General features: G+C 41.2%; 1 protein-coding gene across 1 annotated transcript; it reads right to left on the bottom strand.

Moving 5' to 3' along the window:
* Positions 1 to 2,163: 2,163 nt before the first annotated feature.
* Positions 2,164 to 3,218, bottom strand: LOC110720287 (late embryogenesis abundant protein 6-like). Its single transcript, XM_021899287.1, has 2 exons — positions 2,919 to 3,218; positions 2,164 to 2,430 (listed from the first exon to the last, which is right to left on the bottom strand). The coding sequence occupies exons 1-2, from the start codon at positions 2,994 to 2,996 to the stop codon at positions 2,269 to 2,271; spliced, it is 240 nt and encodes a 79-aa protein (XP_021754979.1). The 5' UTR covers positions 2,997 to 3,218; the 3' UTR covers positions 2,164 to 2,268.
* Positions 3,219 to 15,384: the final 12,166 nt, after the last annotated feature.

Below are 15,384 nucleotides of genomic sequence, written 5' to 3' on the forward strand. Positions count from 1 at the left end.
CCGCGCTCCGAAACCTCCAAAATTTCTAAAAAAGCGTGAAGCCTTTAATTTTGATTTTTTTTTTCGCCCGAAAATAAAAATTGTCAAAATGCTTATCATGGTCCCTAATACCTTCCGGGAGTCTAATTGGGTTGGGGGAACCATCCAATTTGCCTTTAAACTACCAATTTACCGGTTTATAACTTGCACTGATTTCATTAATTCAAGCCTACCACGATTATTTATGACAACAAAATAATGATCATATATGGTTCCAAACGACATTATATGACTCCGAGATGTATCCCATAGAATTTCAAGAATTTTCGACACCGGATCCCGAAACCTCCAAAATTTCTCAAAAAACGTGGATATTAGCCTTTAATTTTGGAATGTTTTGACTTTTTTCGCCCGGAAATACAAATTGCCGAAATGTTTACCATGGTCACTAATACCCTCTGGGAGTCTAATTGGGTGTGTGGAATCATTCAATTTGCTTTTAAACGGCCAATTTATCGGTTTACAACTTGCATCGATTTACCAGTTTGCAACGACCAATTTAATTAACTTGCATCGAACCCGACTTGAATCAAAAGTGACCAAAACTCATTTTAACCCGTCAAAACCCAAATTTAACCCGACTTGTTACTAACCTGACCTAAATTCAACCCGACCCGTTCCTAATCCGACCCGAATTTAACCCAACCTGTTACAAACCCGACTCGAAATCAACTCGACTTGTTATTGACTTGACCCAAATTCAACCCGACTTGTTATTGACTCGAACCGAATTTTACCATACCTATTATTTACCTAACCCAAAAATTGAACTCGAAATTAACACAACTTGTTATTGACCCGACCTAAATTCAACCGAAATTGTTCTTGACTCGATTTCAAATCACCTTAAATGCAATTTAGACCACCTTATTATTGTTGATCAAAGCATTTTGTCTAGGGAGACCAAGTCGGTCCAGGCCAGTAAAAGAAAGGAGCATCATCCTCAAATTTAAGCTAAGAGTTAAATATAGTATATATTTGTTGTATGGTCAAGGGAGATAGATAATTATCTTCCTAAATTATAGACTATAATTCCCTAGTATATTGCCATATATATTATAGTCAAAGGAAATAATTAGCTTGATAAAAATGATAGTTATCTATTTATAGTTAGTTGAACCCGAATATGACCCGACTTGGAAATGATCCGATCTGATTGTAACCTGCAAATTATTGACTTGAACATAACCCAACTTGAATCTGAGAATGATCCGACTTGGAAATGACCCAATCTGATTATAACCCGCAAATTATTGACTTGAATCGAACTCGACTTGAACCCGAGAATGACCCGACCTGATTATAATCCGCAAATTATTGACTTGAACCGAACCCGACTCAAACCCGAGAATGACCCGACCTGATTCTAACCCGTAAATTATTGACTCGGACCTAACCCGACTTGAACCCGAGAAGTACCTTAACCCGTTTTAAACCGACCTATTGTTCAGCCAACCCGAATGTAACCCGACCTATTATTAACCCGACCCAAACCCGATAAGAAGTATGACCCGACGTGACTCGACTCAAGCATGACCCAACCCAATTATGGAATTAATATGAATTGACCCGACCTGAGTTGACTCGACCCACTTTTACCCGACTCAAACGACCCGTTTACTCGAATTGACAGCTCTATATACAAGTATTTTATATTCTTGAGACATATTTGAGGCCCCTTTAGTTTTTGGGCCCCTTATAGGTGCAGAGGTTGCACTGATTAAAAGCCTCTTTCTCTTTATTATTTTCTTTTTATTATGTAAGCAATAAGTGCTAGAAATTAAAGAGGTTTTGTTTTTAGGGACGAAGGGAGTAGTTATGAAACATTATATTCTAATTCTCACTAATATGTATTGCTCATTGTTCAATGTAGATTTTCCTAGCAATCTCCTTGATTAACAAATAAATCTTGCACATCAATTGACATGTTTGTGATTAAATTAAAACACAATTTACATAATTGAATAAACAATCTACTTATCTTATAATTCCTTCTATTTTTTTTACAGAAAAAAGTAGATTGTATATTTGAATAGATCAACCAAAAGTTATCTCCAAAATTTCAATATAGTAACAAAGACTAGAAATCAAAATGTAAAATATTTCAACATTTCACCTATCAGATACAAAATTCAAAATCATTATATATCTATACCATATTATTGTTTATGACAAAGTTTTTGGTGTACTTAATTATCATGACTAAGTATACACGTACGTGGGATTATATTAATGGTGTTGTTCATGTTGGTTAGTTATATGCTTAGACATCTCCTTTTCAGCTAATTCATCTGCCTTGGCAACATGCAAATCCATGGCTGCTTCAGCTTCTTTTGCCTTCCTCACCTCTTTTGCAATATCCTTTCTTGTTTGTGCTATCTCTATCTCATCCTGCATTATCAAATCTCTAAAGTTTTAATAAAAACGACAAATAATGATACTAAAATCTAATTAGGGTTCCAAATTAAAAGCCATTTAACAATCTTAGACCATTTATGTCCGATATTTTTATGCCTATTGCACACGTACCGTTATTTTAATTTATCATAGAGGGAATCATCACATAAGCTTTCTATGTCATCATGCATATACACATCAAACTAATCTAAAAGAAAAGGTTAATTTGTCAATTTCCGTACATATAATTGTAACAATACATTGAATTTTTTTATTTTTTTTTTCTATTTTACGGGAAACAAGGACGTATATGTTAACATCTCGTAATTTATTAAAGGTAGGACTAGAATTAAAATTATTTCGTCAACTATGATTTGTAAATTGCAACTATAATACCATACTAGCAATGTTATGAGAATTTAAAACTCTTATATACTACGTACTTTGTATTATTAATTAAAGTATAGCGAAAATTTTCATACCTTTTCCTCTTCCTTGGCTTCAGCTTTTGCTTTGCGCATGGAACTTATATCTTGAATTTTCTCTTTTACGGCTTGCATTTTATGCTAATTTTTATTAAGTAGCTTAATTTGTCAATTATAATTTATGAACAAAGTAACGTACTTTAAAATCAAATTTTGTGTTAATAGGGAAGGTAACCACGCTTTCTTATATATAGGAGCTTTTAAATTAAAAAGTTATAATTATAACTGTTAACATGCTAATAATGCACTGGTTATTAAACTTGCAATTCTAATTGAATGCATGTAATATGGAACTTTAATGGATAACATCAAATTATGCATTTCATCTAATTTATAATCAATAAATCAATTATACGGAGTAATTGATTTATAAATTATAGCAACTCGCTATTCTAATTTGCAATTTATAATTTTCGGCCTGATAATAATTTTTTAAAATTGAATTTTTTAACTACTCTCGCCCTAAATTTTCCTATGATCACTTTATTTACAATTTACAACACATATAACTACGTACCCTCTCCTCACTCATCTGATTTGAGATTTTGTATAATCAAACACCCCAAACCTAATTTGAAATTTCGTAATTTTTTTTTTTCACCTACTGAAGAATATTGGTTATAGAGAGTAAGGTAAAAGAGTGAGAGTTGGAGTCAAAAATACAATTCAATCATTAAAAGGAAATTACAAGAAATAATTTTTGATTAGGGGATTTTTCCCCACCAATCACCATCTGACAAGTGGACCAATCAGGTTCTGCCATGTGTCCGTCACATGGGCCAATAGGAGCCTGCCACGTGTCAAGCAATGATCCGTCCACTATGGACCAATTACGACACGACACGTGTCCTTCCCATGACACCTGGGATAACCGGTCACCTAGGCCCAACTTCCGTGGGAAGCCCAATCAGCCCAAGGTTAACCTAAACCTAGATTGGCACGTTTCCCGAGGTTATAAATACCTCCCTTAATCCTCATTAAGGGAGAGGACGCAGATTACACACATTAAACTCTCTCACCTAGAGAGACTCAATCACTTTAATTTCCGCATTAATTACTCCTTAATCAAGTACTAACTTGACCGTCGGAGGCGGATCTCCAATCATCCGGAGCATCCGTTTGTTTTGCAGGTACAGGCGTCCGGTTCCAGTCTCGGAATTGTAACTCTCCCGCAGGACATCAGAAAACCCCGAAACATCTTGGCGCCGTCTGTGGGGAGAGTACTTCTGATATGGCATCCACGTTTGTACCGGCTCTTGAAGAGAGACGTCCCCTGGACGACCCTCTAGTTTAGTCGGACCACGATACTGAGAATGAATGTGAAGTTGAAGCTCACACAGCTTCAGACGGGACCCTAAGGGCCCGACGTACCCGTCATACTGAAAGGAGGGAGCGGGAACATCTTCTTACAGGAAGCGAGCCAGCAGGCGCACCGCCTGTTCGGCAGCAGCCGACTGATGGGTCTGCTCCCATCACAAGGAACGAACTCATGACCTTCATGAGGGACTTCAAGGGAGAAATTCAAGAGTTGATCAACAAGAAGCCGCCTGCTCTGGACAAGGAGCAGTCGGCTAAGAAACCCTCCACTTCACGGAAGAGGAAGCCAGTTCAAGGGCGAGAGGCGACCCCTCATCCTAAATCTAGGAAGTGGGAGCCACCTGCCCTTGATTTCACAAAATACCGTTTTCCTACTCCAGGAAATAGGAAACCTGTTCGTCATATTTAGGCGGATGGGTTGAGGAAAACATACACAGACGCTCGGCTACTGCTGGAGCAGAAGAAGAGTGACCGATTGTCAGAGTCGGCCTCTACTTCAAACTTCCAAGACAGTCTGCGAAATACCTCGATGAGGCATACTCAGTCGTATCATGAGAGTCAGTCAGGCGGCACCTCCCGCCAGTCCGGCTATCATAGCGACCAGGCGGTACCAAACTTACCGTTTGTACCGCAACAACAGTATTTTTTACAGCCACCTCCGTTTGGTGGACATGCAACAAAAAATGTCCAACCTATGGACTGGCAGCTACGGTTGCTTAGACTTGGTGAACAGCCGTCGGCCTTCTCCAAGGAAATTACTGAAGCCGCTCAGCCGACCAAAGTGAAAAATGTATTAGTAGGCGCCTATGACGGCACTACTAACCCAGAAGACCATCTGATGGCATTCACCAACCTGATGTACCTTCAAGGGTTGGATGATCCCACTTGGTGCAAGTGTTTCCCAGCGACTCTCAAAGGAATCGCACAACAATGGTTCGGCAACCTGCCGACTGGTTGTGTAAATAACTTCAAGACGCTTGCTTACTTATTCACCTCCAACTTCGCCATGAACATCCCTGCGAAGAAGACGACCCTTGATTTAGGAACAATTCAGCAGGGCGAGAAGGAGGGGCTTCGTTCTTACATCAGGCGGTTTAACCTGATGAGAATACAGATTCAAGGGTTACCGGATGAAGTAGCCTATACTGAATTTTTCAGAGGTCTCAAAGACGGGTCGACCTTCAAATTTGATTTGGTCCGAAAGAGGGTGACGACTCTTCAAGAGGCCTTAATTGAAGCGGAAGCTTATATACAGGCGACTGATCTTTGTAGTACGGTAAAACAGTCAGACGGGAGAAGGTCCGACAAAAGAGAAGGACAACAGAAACAGTCGTCAAACAAAGACGAGAAGAGAAAAGAGGTCTGGGCGGCTGATTCCTCTAAACAGTCGGCCCAGAAAAAGAAAAAAGAATTCAAACCATACTCCCCAAAGTATGCGTTTAACAAGGATAGCCAATTTATCCTAAAGGAAATCAAGGGACGGATCTCAATTGAGAAGCCGGTCCCCATGAAGGGTTTTACAAACAACCGGAACCATGAAAAATTCTGTGATTATCATGAAGATGTTGGTCATCACACCAATGAATGCATCAGTCTCATGCGGTATCTGGACCGCCTGGCTGAGCAAGGTGATCTTGACACTTATGTCAAGAAATCTACGGGGAACACTTCCTCGAAAAAGCAGTCGGCCAAAAAGAATCAACAGGCCGACAGCTCCGATACAGATGATGCAGTCGTCTACACCATTGCAGGCGGCTTCTCAGGAGGCGGCCCCACTATTAGGGGCAACAAAGACAATATCAGACGGTTAGATGTAAATTCCGTTCACCAAGAACGGCCCTCCAAATATTCATTTCCTGAGATTGTCATCACTGAAGAAGATCTAGGAGGGGTAAGAGGGCCGCATGACGACCCTATCGTTATTGAATGTAAAGTGGCCAACCAGAGAGTTGGCCGAATCCTCATAGATACCGAAATCTCCTCAGATCTCATCAGTAGAAAATGTCTGTCGAAACTAAAATATCAGACTGATTGCATACATCCGGCATCCCACCCTTTAGTAGGGTTTGGAGGAGGAGTCGTCCACCCAGTTGGACGAGTGGATTTACCCATCCGCCTGGGTGAAAAAGGGGAAGGACGACACATGGTAGTCCGGTTCCTGGTAGTAGAAGAACTCTCGGCCTACAACATGATTCTGGGACGACCAACCCTGAATAATTCCAAGGCTGTTATAATCCCATCTCTTATGTTGCTCAAGTTTGAGAGGGATAATGGAACAGTCGGGTCCCTAAGGGGAGATCAGAGGATGGCCCGAGAGTGCTATCTCTCGGATGTCAAGCCCACTGTTATGGCTACTATGTCGAGCGGTGGAAAAATAGACCTTGACAATGTCAAGTAGAGTGCGCCTGTTCAAGAAGCAGGCGGCAAGAAGAGAAAGGCATCCCAGACAGGGGCCGCAAGAAAAGACAGAAAATAGCAATCATTGGCAAAGGAGCGGTCGGATGAATTCCGCCCTCAGCCAGCTGGTGAGCATACGGACCTGATGTTAGATGACTCGCGTCCTGACAGAACAATCAAGGTTGGGACGACCGCTCTAAGGGACCTGGGTGACGACTTTCACAAACTATTGAAAGAATACAAGGACATCTTTGCATTCGAAGTCCATGAAATGCCAGACATTAGTCCTGATCTGGCGGTACATAAACTGGTCGTGGATCCGAAAAAGAAGCCGGTACGGCAGAAGAAGCGGAACCATGGCGAAGAAAGAAGTCAGGCGGCAGCCGCCGAAGTTAAAAAGTTTACTTGATGCAGGGTTCATTCGGCAATGTTACTTCCCAGACTGGGTTGCAAATGTGGTGCTTGTTAAAAAGCCGAATGGCTCCTGGCAAATGTGTGTAGACTACACAGACTTAAACAAGGCGTGCCCCAAAGACAGATACCCTCTGCCTAAAATTGATAACCTGGTCGACTCAACAGCCGGCCATGCTTTGATGAGCTTTATGGACGCCTTCTCTGGATTCCATCAAATTCCTTTATGGGAGAAAGATCAGGAGAAGACGGCCTTCGTCACTGATCAGGGGTTATACTGTTACACGGTCATGCCGTTTGGTCTTAAGAATGCCCCGGCCACTTTCCAGCGATTGATAAACACTATGTTTTTTGATCAGATTGGGAGAAATGTCGAGGCATATATTGATGATATGATTGTCAAGTCTAAACTTCAGAAAGATCATCTGTCGGACCTCCGAGAAACTTTCGCCACACTCAGGCGGCACCATGTCATGCTCAATCCCAAGAAATGTGTCTTTGGAGTTGAGTCTGGGAAATTTCTCGGATTCCTTATCAATCAGAGAGGAATAGAGGCGAACCTTGAGAAGGTGCAGGCGGTCATCGACATGCAGTCGCCTCGTACCATCCGAGAGGTTCAGAAGTTAACAGGTTGTCTGGCGGCCTTGGGAAGATTTCTAAGCCGATCAGGCGACAAATGCCTATACTTTTTCCAGGCAATTAAGAAAAAGGCAAGGTTTGAATGGGGGCCGGATGCTGAGGCGGCCTTCCAGAAATTGAAAGTTCACTTGCATTCCTTGCCGAGGCTGGTCAGCCCTTTGCCCAAAGAAGTACTCTACATGTACCTGGCCGTCTCTGATCATGCGTTAAGCGCTGTTCTCCTTGCTGAAAGAGACGGCTGTCAGCTCCCGGTCTACTTTGTCAGTCATGTACTGAAAAATGCCGAGTTGAGGTATCCCTTAGTGGAGAAATTTGGTCTTGCACTCTTCATGGCTGTTAAAAAATTGAAGCCCTACTTTTTGGCACATGCAGTCGTCGTGTATACAGACCAACCTATCAAGCGGCCACTGACCATCATGGAGTCGTCAGGCCGAATGATCAAATGGGCCATAGAAATACAGAGCCTCGAAGTCACTTTCGAGCCTAGAAAAGCAGTGAAGGGGCAAGCCTTTGCTGACTTTATTGTTGAGATGACTCGTCCTCCTGACTCTCAAGTTACAGACCAAGTCTGGAAGGTATATGTGGACGGAAGCTCTACTTCAAATGGTTGTGGAGCAGGCGTCATATGTCAGTCGCCAGAGGGCGACAGGTACGAGTATGCTCTACGCTTCAGTTTTCAGGCCTCAAACAATGAGGCAGAATATGAAGCTTTACTAGCCGAAATCCGCATGTGCAAGGCGGCAGGGGCAAGAAAAATAGACGCCTGTTCCGATTCACAATTGATAGTGAGTCAGTACAATGGCGAATACGAAGCAACCCATCCGGCCATGATCAAGTATTTACAGGCGGTCCGACAAGCAGTCGGCTCACTTGAGGATTTCCATCTGACCCAAGTGCCGAGATCAGAAAACAACCAGGCGGATGCACTTTCAAAATTAGCATCATCCGCCTCCTGTGATACTCCTCGAACTGTTTTTTGGGAAGTAATGGAGAAGAGAAGCATCGAGGAAGACCCTATTGGAATCCTAGACAGAAGCTCAACATGGATGGATCCAATCAGGGCATATCTGGCAAACGGTACCCTGCCGGATGATCATCAACAGGCGGCAGCACTGAAAAAACGAGCAACCAGTTTTGAAATAATAAAGGGAGAACTTCACAAAAGGGGGTACCTTCAACCCTTCTTAAAGTGTGTTACTCCAGAAAAGGGGCGAGAGATATTGGACGATCTTCACTCTGGTTACTGTGCTTTCCATATAGGCGGTAGGACGCTTGCTCAACGGGCAAGGCGGCAGGGCTACTTTTGGCCTACTTTAGAAGCAGATGCGATGGAGATGGTGAAAAAATGTGACAAGTGCCAAAGGTTTGGCAAACTAATTCACCGTCCGGCTACTAACCTCACTACCATTCATAGCCCACTACCGTTTGCTAAGTGGGGCATGGATATTCTGGGTCCATATACGCCTGCTACAGGCGGAAGGAGGTACATACTTGTTGCAGTCGACTACTTCACTAAATGGGTAGAGGCGGAGGCTGTAAAGGGAATCAAGACGAAGGATGTAATTTCATTCATTTGGAAAAATGTCATCACTCGGTTCGGGGTTCCCATGTCTATGGTTTTTGATAATGGTCCCCAATTTGAGACGCCTGTTCTCAAAAGCTGGTTGGGTGACCAAGGAATTGCACACTACTTTGCATCTGTTGGCCGTCCACAAGCAAACGGCCAGGTAGAAGCCTTTAATAAAATCATCTCAGACGGTCTCAAGAAAAAGATTGAACGAGCAGGCGGCCTATGGGCGGATGAATTACCACATGTTCTCTGGGCCATTAGGACGACTGAAAAAGGGGCGACTGGAGAAACTCCATTCCTCCTAACTTATGGTGCGGAAGCTGTTCTTCCAATAGAACACTACGAGCCGACTCTTCGAGTAATGCTATATGACGAAGAGGCAAACTGGGAAGCCATGCGCCTGGCATTAGACTCACTCCCAGACCGCCTCCCTTTCAGCTGGAGGAACGGCCTTGATCATAGACTTGGCCACCTCGACCAAGTCAGGCTCCTGAGGGCCGGCTGCATCAAGCATAAAAAAACGGATTAGACCTAGTAAAGAAGGGAGCAAGTCTAAAATTTACAAGGATAATTTCATACTTCTAGGTGGCCCAGCTGGAGTTTTAGAAGAAGTGGTCGGCTGCTTCTCAGCCGCCACATGTTTCCTGGCAGAACCAGGAGAGCTCGCAACAGTCGTCCTCCGGGCCTTGGGGTCTGGCTGTTGGGAAGAAGAAGCTCTTGGAGCGCCCGTCTAAAAAAGAAGAAAAGAGTCAGTATATGCATAAACACAACTCCAAAAAGAGGGTGAAAGGTTCGAAGCCCACCAGGGGTGCCCCCTTGTTGGGGGAGTCGGTTGAAGACTGTTGCATGATGGAGGCCCGCAACATGGCCGCCGCAGTCTTGGAGGCGGTAATTTTGCTCATGGCGTCCGCTGCAAAAACAAATAGCAAAGTTAATAAAAGTCATAACAAGAAATGCATGGAACAAAAGAGTATTCGACAGGCCGGCTACCTCTTGAGCACCGACTGCTGAGGCCATAGGCGGCCAAAAAGTACTCGTCGTAGAGCCATTTGAAGCTCGGGACGCAGTGCAGGGGTACTTGCTCTCGTACCCCTGAAGTAGAGTTCACCTTCGACTCTACTTTGAAGAGTCCTTTATCTAGGATCTCTTTCTTAGCCTTGGGGGGAACAAGCGGCATGCTGCGGCCGCCTGCAAGAAGGGGCAGATTCCTGTTCCACCTGTTGAAGCGCTTGTTCAGCTCTGTGTCTGAACTCTCAATGATAAGGAAGGTGCTCCGCCAGTCCTTCCATTTGTTTGCTTTACCTCTCGTCATGAGGTAGCCCCTGTGGCTCGTCAATTGATACCAGCCGATACCGCCTGCCTTAGGGGTCCGGCTGAGGTAGTTCATGTGGGCGAAAGCCTCGAAGTTCGGCTCCACCCCGTGCAGTTCGCACCCGGCCACATAGCGAGTACGTTGACCCAGGAGTTCGGGGCTAACTGCCATAACCCCAACTCATACCCATCCAAGATCCGCTGAACAGCCGGATGTAGTGGGAAGCGCAGCCCAGCCTTGATGGCCGCCTCGTAGCAGCCAAAGCAGGCGCCATCATAACTGGTACCAGCCGGCCAGACGACTGTGTCTTCTGGATCCGACACGAACACTAAAAAGCCGGGGCCCATTGTGTGGTTTGCGATAAAGCTCTCCACTTTCTCTTGCATGGCTGTGATCCGGCCCCGAGGTACCGTGCAGTAGTAGGGGGTATTTTGCTCTCGGTGAGAGGCGGATGGCTCCGCCCAATCGTCCCCCTTCTCAACTGCGCGAGAAAGCCTCGCCTCTTGTAGGCGACTGTTTTTCTCTTCTGTGTCCAGAGAAGCATGGCCAGAAGAGCTAGACTCGGAATCGTCCTCTGACGAGTCCGAAGAGGACGACTCCTCCCCTCTCCCGAAGGGGCCCGCCTCCTCTCCTTTAAAAAGAGCAGGAGAGAATGTAGAATTGTCAACTGTAAAATGGGAAGGGGTCACTTTGACTCCTCCCTCAGAACTGCCGGCTTTCAAGCCGCTTTGTTTCACTTCCACATCTGGCGCCTGGTCAGATGTTTCACTAATCGGCACCCTGTGGGAGGAGCCGTCTGAGTTTGAGATCCTGGCAGTCTTTTTTGTTCTGGCCACCATGCTCTGCATAGACACAGATACAGTCGGACTTTGTATAAAGGGCAAAGATAGGTCCAGAAAAGGGCAGGTGGCACTCCTAGTCCTAGATTCAGCCGTCCCCGGTGACCGGCTGATCACTAACCTAGGTCGTGTCGTGTGCTTCCGTGGTGCCATTTCAAAAAAAAAGAATAAAGTAAAGAGAAAATTAAGAGTAAGAGAACCGACGGTTACCTGAACGAGTGACGATTGATGAAATTCAGAAAATCCTTTGCAGTCGGCTTGTCAGAGCAGGCGGTAGGCAGAAAGGGTCCAAAATGTCAGAGCAAGTTCAGGGGTCCGAATGTTCTCTCACAAAGTTTTCAAGTGTGAAAATGACCGAAGTCAACACTCCTTTATATAGGCGAAGTGAGAAGGCGAAGGGTCACTTCCAGAATTCAAAATTTTGGCGGGAGAATCTCTCGGCCTCTCGCCGAGTGACACCTGTAGCAGGCCGTCGCCTGTTACAGGGCGATACCTGTCACAGGTAACATGCGACCAGTCACGTGCCACCTGTGAGGGGCAAATGATTAGGGGATTTTTCCCCACCAATCACCATCTGACAAGTGGACCAATCAGGTTCCGCCATGTGTCCGTCACATGGGCCAATAGGAGCTTGCCACGTGTCAAGCAATGATCTGTCCACTATGGACCAATTACGACACGACACGTGTCCTTCCCATGACACCTGGGATAACCGGTCACCTAGGCCCAACTTCCGTGGGAAGCCCAATCAGCCCAAGGTTAACCTAAACCTAGATTGGCACGTTTCCCTAGGTTATAAATACCTCCCTTAATCCTCATTAAGGGAGAGGACGCAGATTACACACATTAAACTCTCTCACCTAGAGAGACCCAATCACTTTAATTTCCGCATTAATTACTCCTTAATCAAGTACTAACTTGACCGTCGGAGGCGGATCTCCAATCATCCGGAGCATCCGTTTGTTTTGCAGGTACAAGCGTCCGGTTCCAGTCTCGGAATTGTAACTCTCCCGCAGGACATCAGAAAACCCCGAAACAATTTTAGTACGACATATAACATTGCATTACCATGCTGAAAAAAATAGTTAATGTACAAAAAAAAAAAAAAAAAATACGAGTACAGCAAGGAGATGGAAGAATATAAGAAACTATCACACATAATATTATGAATAAATTAAAACACACTCAAACGAAATAACTACAATGTTATAATAATAAAATGCAATATTTATTTTATTGATAGATTGAAAAATTACGTAATACAAAAATACTAAAATCTAAATTTTAAAAAATATCCTAACGAAATTTAATTTGCCGCCCTACCCTTAAACGTAACCATAATAATAGAAAGAAACTCAACCAATCTTTGCCTACATTGTTGTTAAAATTGTTAACAAACATCTCATTAATCATTACGATGTAAAGAAAACGAAACCCAGCATCCCGCCGACGAAAATCAGTGCAATGATGAACAGCATAAACGGACCGGGAGCAGGGAACGGCGGCAATGCTATACGCATAAATACCCAAAACGCAATCACAACGACCAACATGATGAAAAACTCACTTTCTGCCATTTTACAATTAAATGTAAGATTTATTGGTATTAATTTTTTTTTTTCCTACTAGTGTGATGAAATTGTAGGACAAAATGTGTAAGAATAAGTTGAAGATGAAAAAGTAATTGATGTGTTAGTCCTATTTATAAGAGACTATTACAACCCTAATTGCCTAAAATGTACATGTTCTCGACCGACTTAAAATGTAAGGAAACTTAAACTTTCCTAAATTTATTTACTTAATTACTAAATTGTCTTATTTATACAAGGAAATAAATACGGTCAAATTAGGAAATTCGGATTACTTAACATAAGAAGATTAGCAGAATCTCGTCGTATATCTTCAAAATTGCATATTATAAGCCATAGTGTAATAATTATTTACAGAGTACTAATTAGTGGAAACTTTATAGTTGTTCAAAAAAAAAAAAAAAAAAAAAATTTACTGTATAATAAGGAAACCGTATTCATATTTTGGCAAGTAAATGTTCTAATCGTGGTTTTAAAAATAAAGGAATATAAACATCTACGTTATATTTTAAGTTTTAAAGTAATTTTCTATTACCTTGATGTTTTCTATAATATTTATACAAATTATTACTCCCTTCATTTCAATTTGTTAGTCTCATATACTATTTTAGGCGTTTCAAAAAAATCTATCCATATGGAATATATTTCACTTTTAACTTAATTTTTATTTCCTATTTTATACGCATTAAATTCTAATTGGTTAAATTAATTGATTGTGAATTGATGACAAGACTCTAAGTAAAGAAATTATTTCCTTGATTTATGCAATTATGCTTGACAGTTTCCTACAAAAAAAAAAGGCAAAACTATTTATTAATTTTTTTTACTTTAAAAAAAATACAATTAATAAAAAAATATTGTTTTTTTACTTTAATCTTTCAAAAAAAAGTAAAATTGTTTTTTACTATTTATTAATTGTTTTTTTTACTTTAATCTTTCAAAAAAAAAAATGTTTTTTACTTTAATTTAGATTTCAAATATTCTTCTTTTCTTTTCTTATTTTATTTGATTGATTCCATATGGAACTATCATTTTAAAACGGAGGGAGTAATTTAAGTAAGGAAAAGTTAATTTCTCTGATAAATATTTGTGACTGTCCTACCCGGTAAAATTTTTAAAAAAATACGGAGTAATTTACAAAAATATTATCATTGATCATTTACGGATACTTTTTAAGTATAAACTTAGGGAATAGGGACTAATGCCCCATTCACTTCACCTCATTTTTGCTAAACTGAAATTATTCTTACTAAACAAAAATTATTTTTGTTGAACTTAAATTATTTTTACTGAACTAAAATTATATTTGCTAAAATGAAATTATTTTTATTGGACTGAAATTAATTTTACTGAATTGAAATCAGTTTTGTTGAAATAAAATTATTTTTACTGATTTTCTATTATATTTTTTCTTTTAAGATATTGAATGTTACTAAATGAACTAAAATTATTTTTACTGAACTGAACTATTTTTACTTAATATATTTTTTTGTAAGGTGATGTAAACAGGGCCTAAAAATTGGAATTCTTGTTGTAAATAAAATAAAGATACTCTGTATTAGTTATGTTAATATACCGAATACGGAGTTTATATTGTCATAGTGTGGGTTAAAATTGCTTTCCTACTATGCAAATTCAAGCTACCTTCTGAAACTGTGGAGTGTAGAAAGACATCATGATTTGTGCACATTATAAACAAGAAAATAGACAATATAAGAGAAGATGAATTTGTACTAATGTACTTACACTTTGGGATGGTTTATAAATATTCCAAATTTGCGAGTAATTTGGACCGGATGTAGTATGATTCTTTGGCCCCGTTCACTTCACTTTATTTTATTGAACTGAAATTAATTTTACTGAATTGAAATTATATTAGAGAGCTACAAGGACGAGTGATGAGAATCAATCTCAAGATCACTTGAAATCAAAACATGAGCTCTAACCACTAGTCCACAACCCAACCTAGACAATGATCTTGTAAAAAAAATAAAATCTAAATTTTTGAAACCAAAAAAATAAAATCTAAATATTAACACATTCATGTGGTCTTTTATTGTAATCTTGGACCAGCCCATTTTATACCATTGGCTTGTTAGGATAACCCACGGCCCATATTCAAATACGGCCTACATTCAAGTACGGCCCAATCAATTATCCCAACACGTGCCTTAGCTTAATTACAAACTTTATTTATTTTATTCCTAAAATTGCCCAATTACTGGGTCCCACTCGTATCACAATCTCGCATAAAATAACAAAGGATCCTTGTTGGAATCTACGTGGAAAGTAGAATAATTTATCCAGAGCTCAACTGTCCAAAGCCGTACCAAATTTTAAAATAGAAAGTCTAATTACACTTTTGTCCTTTCTAATACCTTTGCATGTT

Source organism: Chenopodium quinoa, unplaced genomic scaffold (genome assembly GCF_001683475.1).
Source record: "Chenopodium quinoa cultivar QQ74 unplaced genomic scaffold, ASM168347v1, whole genome shotgun sequence".
Classification (NCBI taxonomy): Eukaryota; Viridiplantae; Streptophyta; class Magnoliopsida; order Caryophyllales; family Amaranthaceae; genus Chenopodium; species Chenopodium quinoa.

Excerpts from the sequence above, each read along its gene's own strand:
- LOC110720287 (XM_021899287.1), bottom strand. The coding sequence starts at position 2,996 with ATGCAAGCCGTAAAAGAGAAAATTCAAGATATAAGTTCCATGCGCAAA. Across the intron at positions 2,431-2,918 it reads AAGCCAAGGAAGAGGAAAAG|GATGAGATAGAGATAGCACA; the intron begins GTATGAAAATTT and ends TTGATAATGCAG.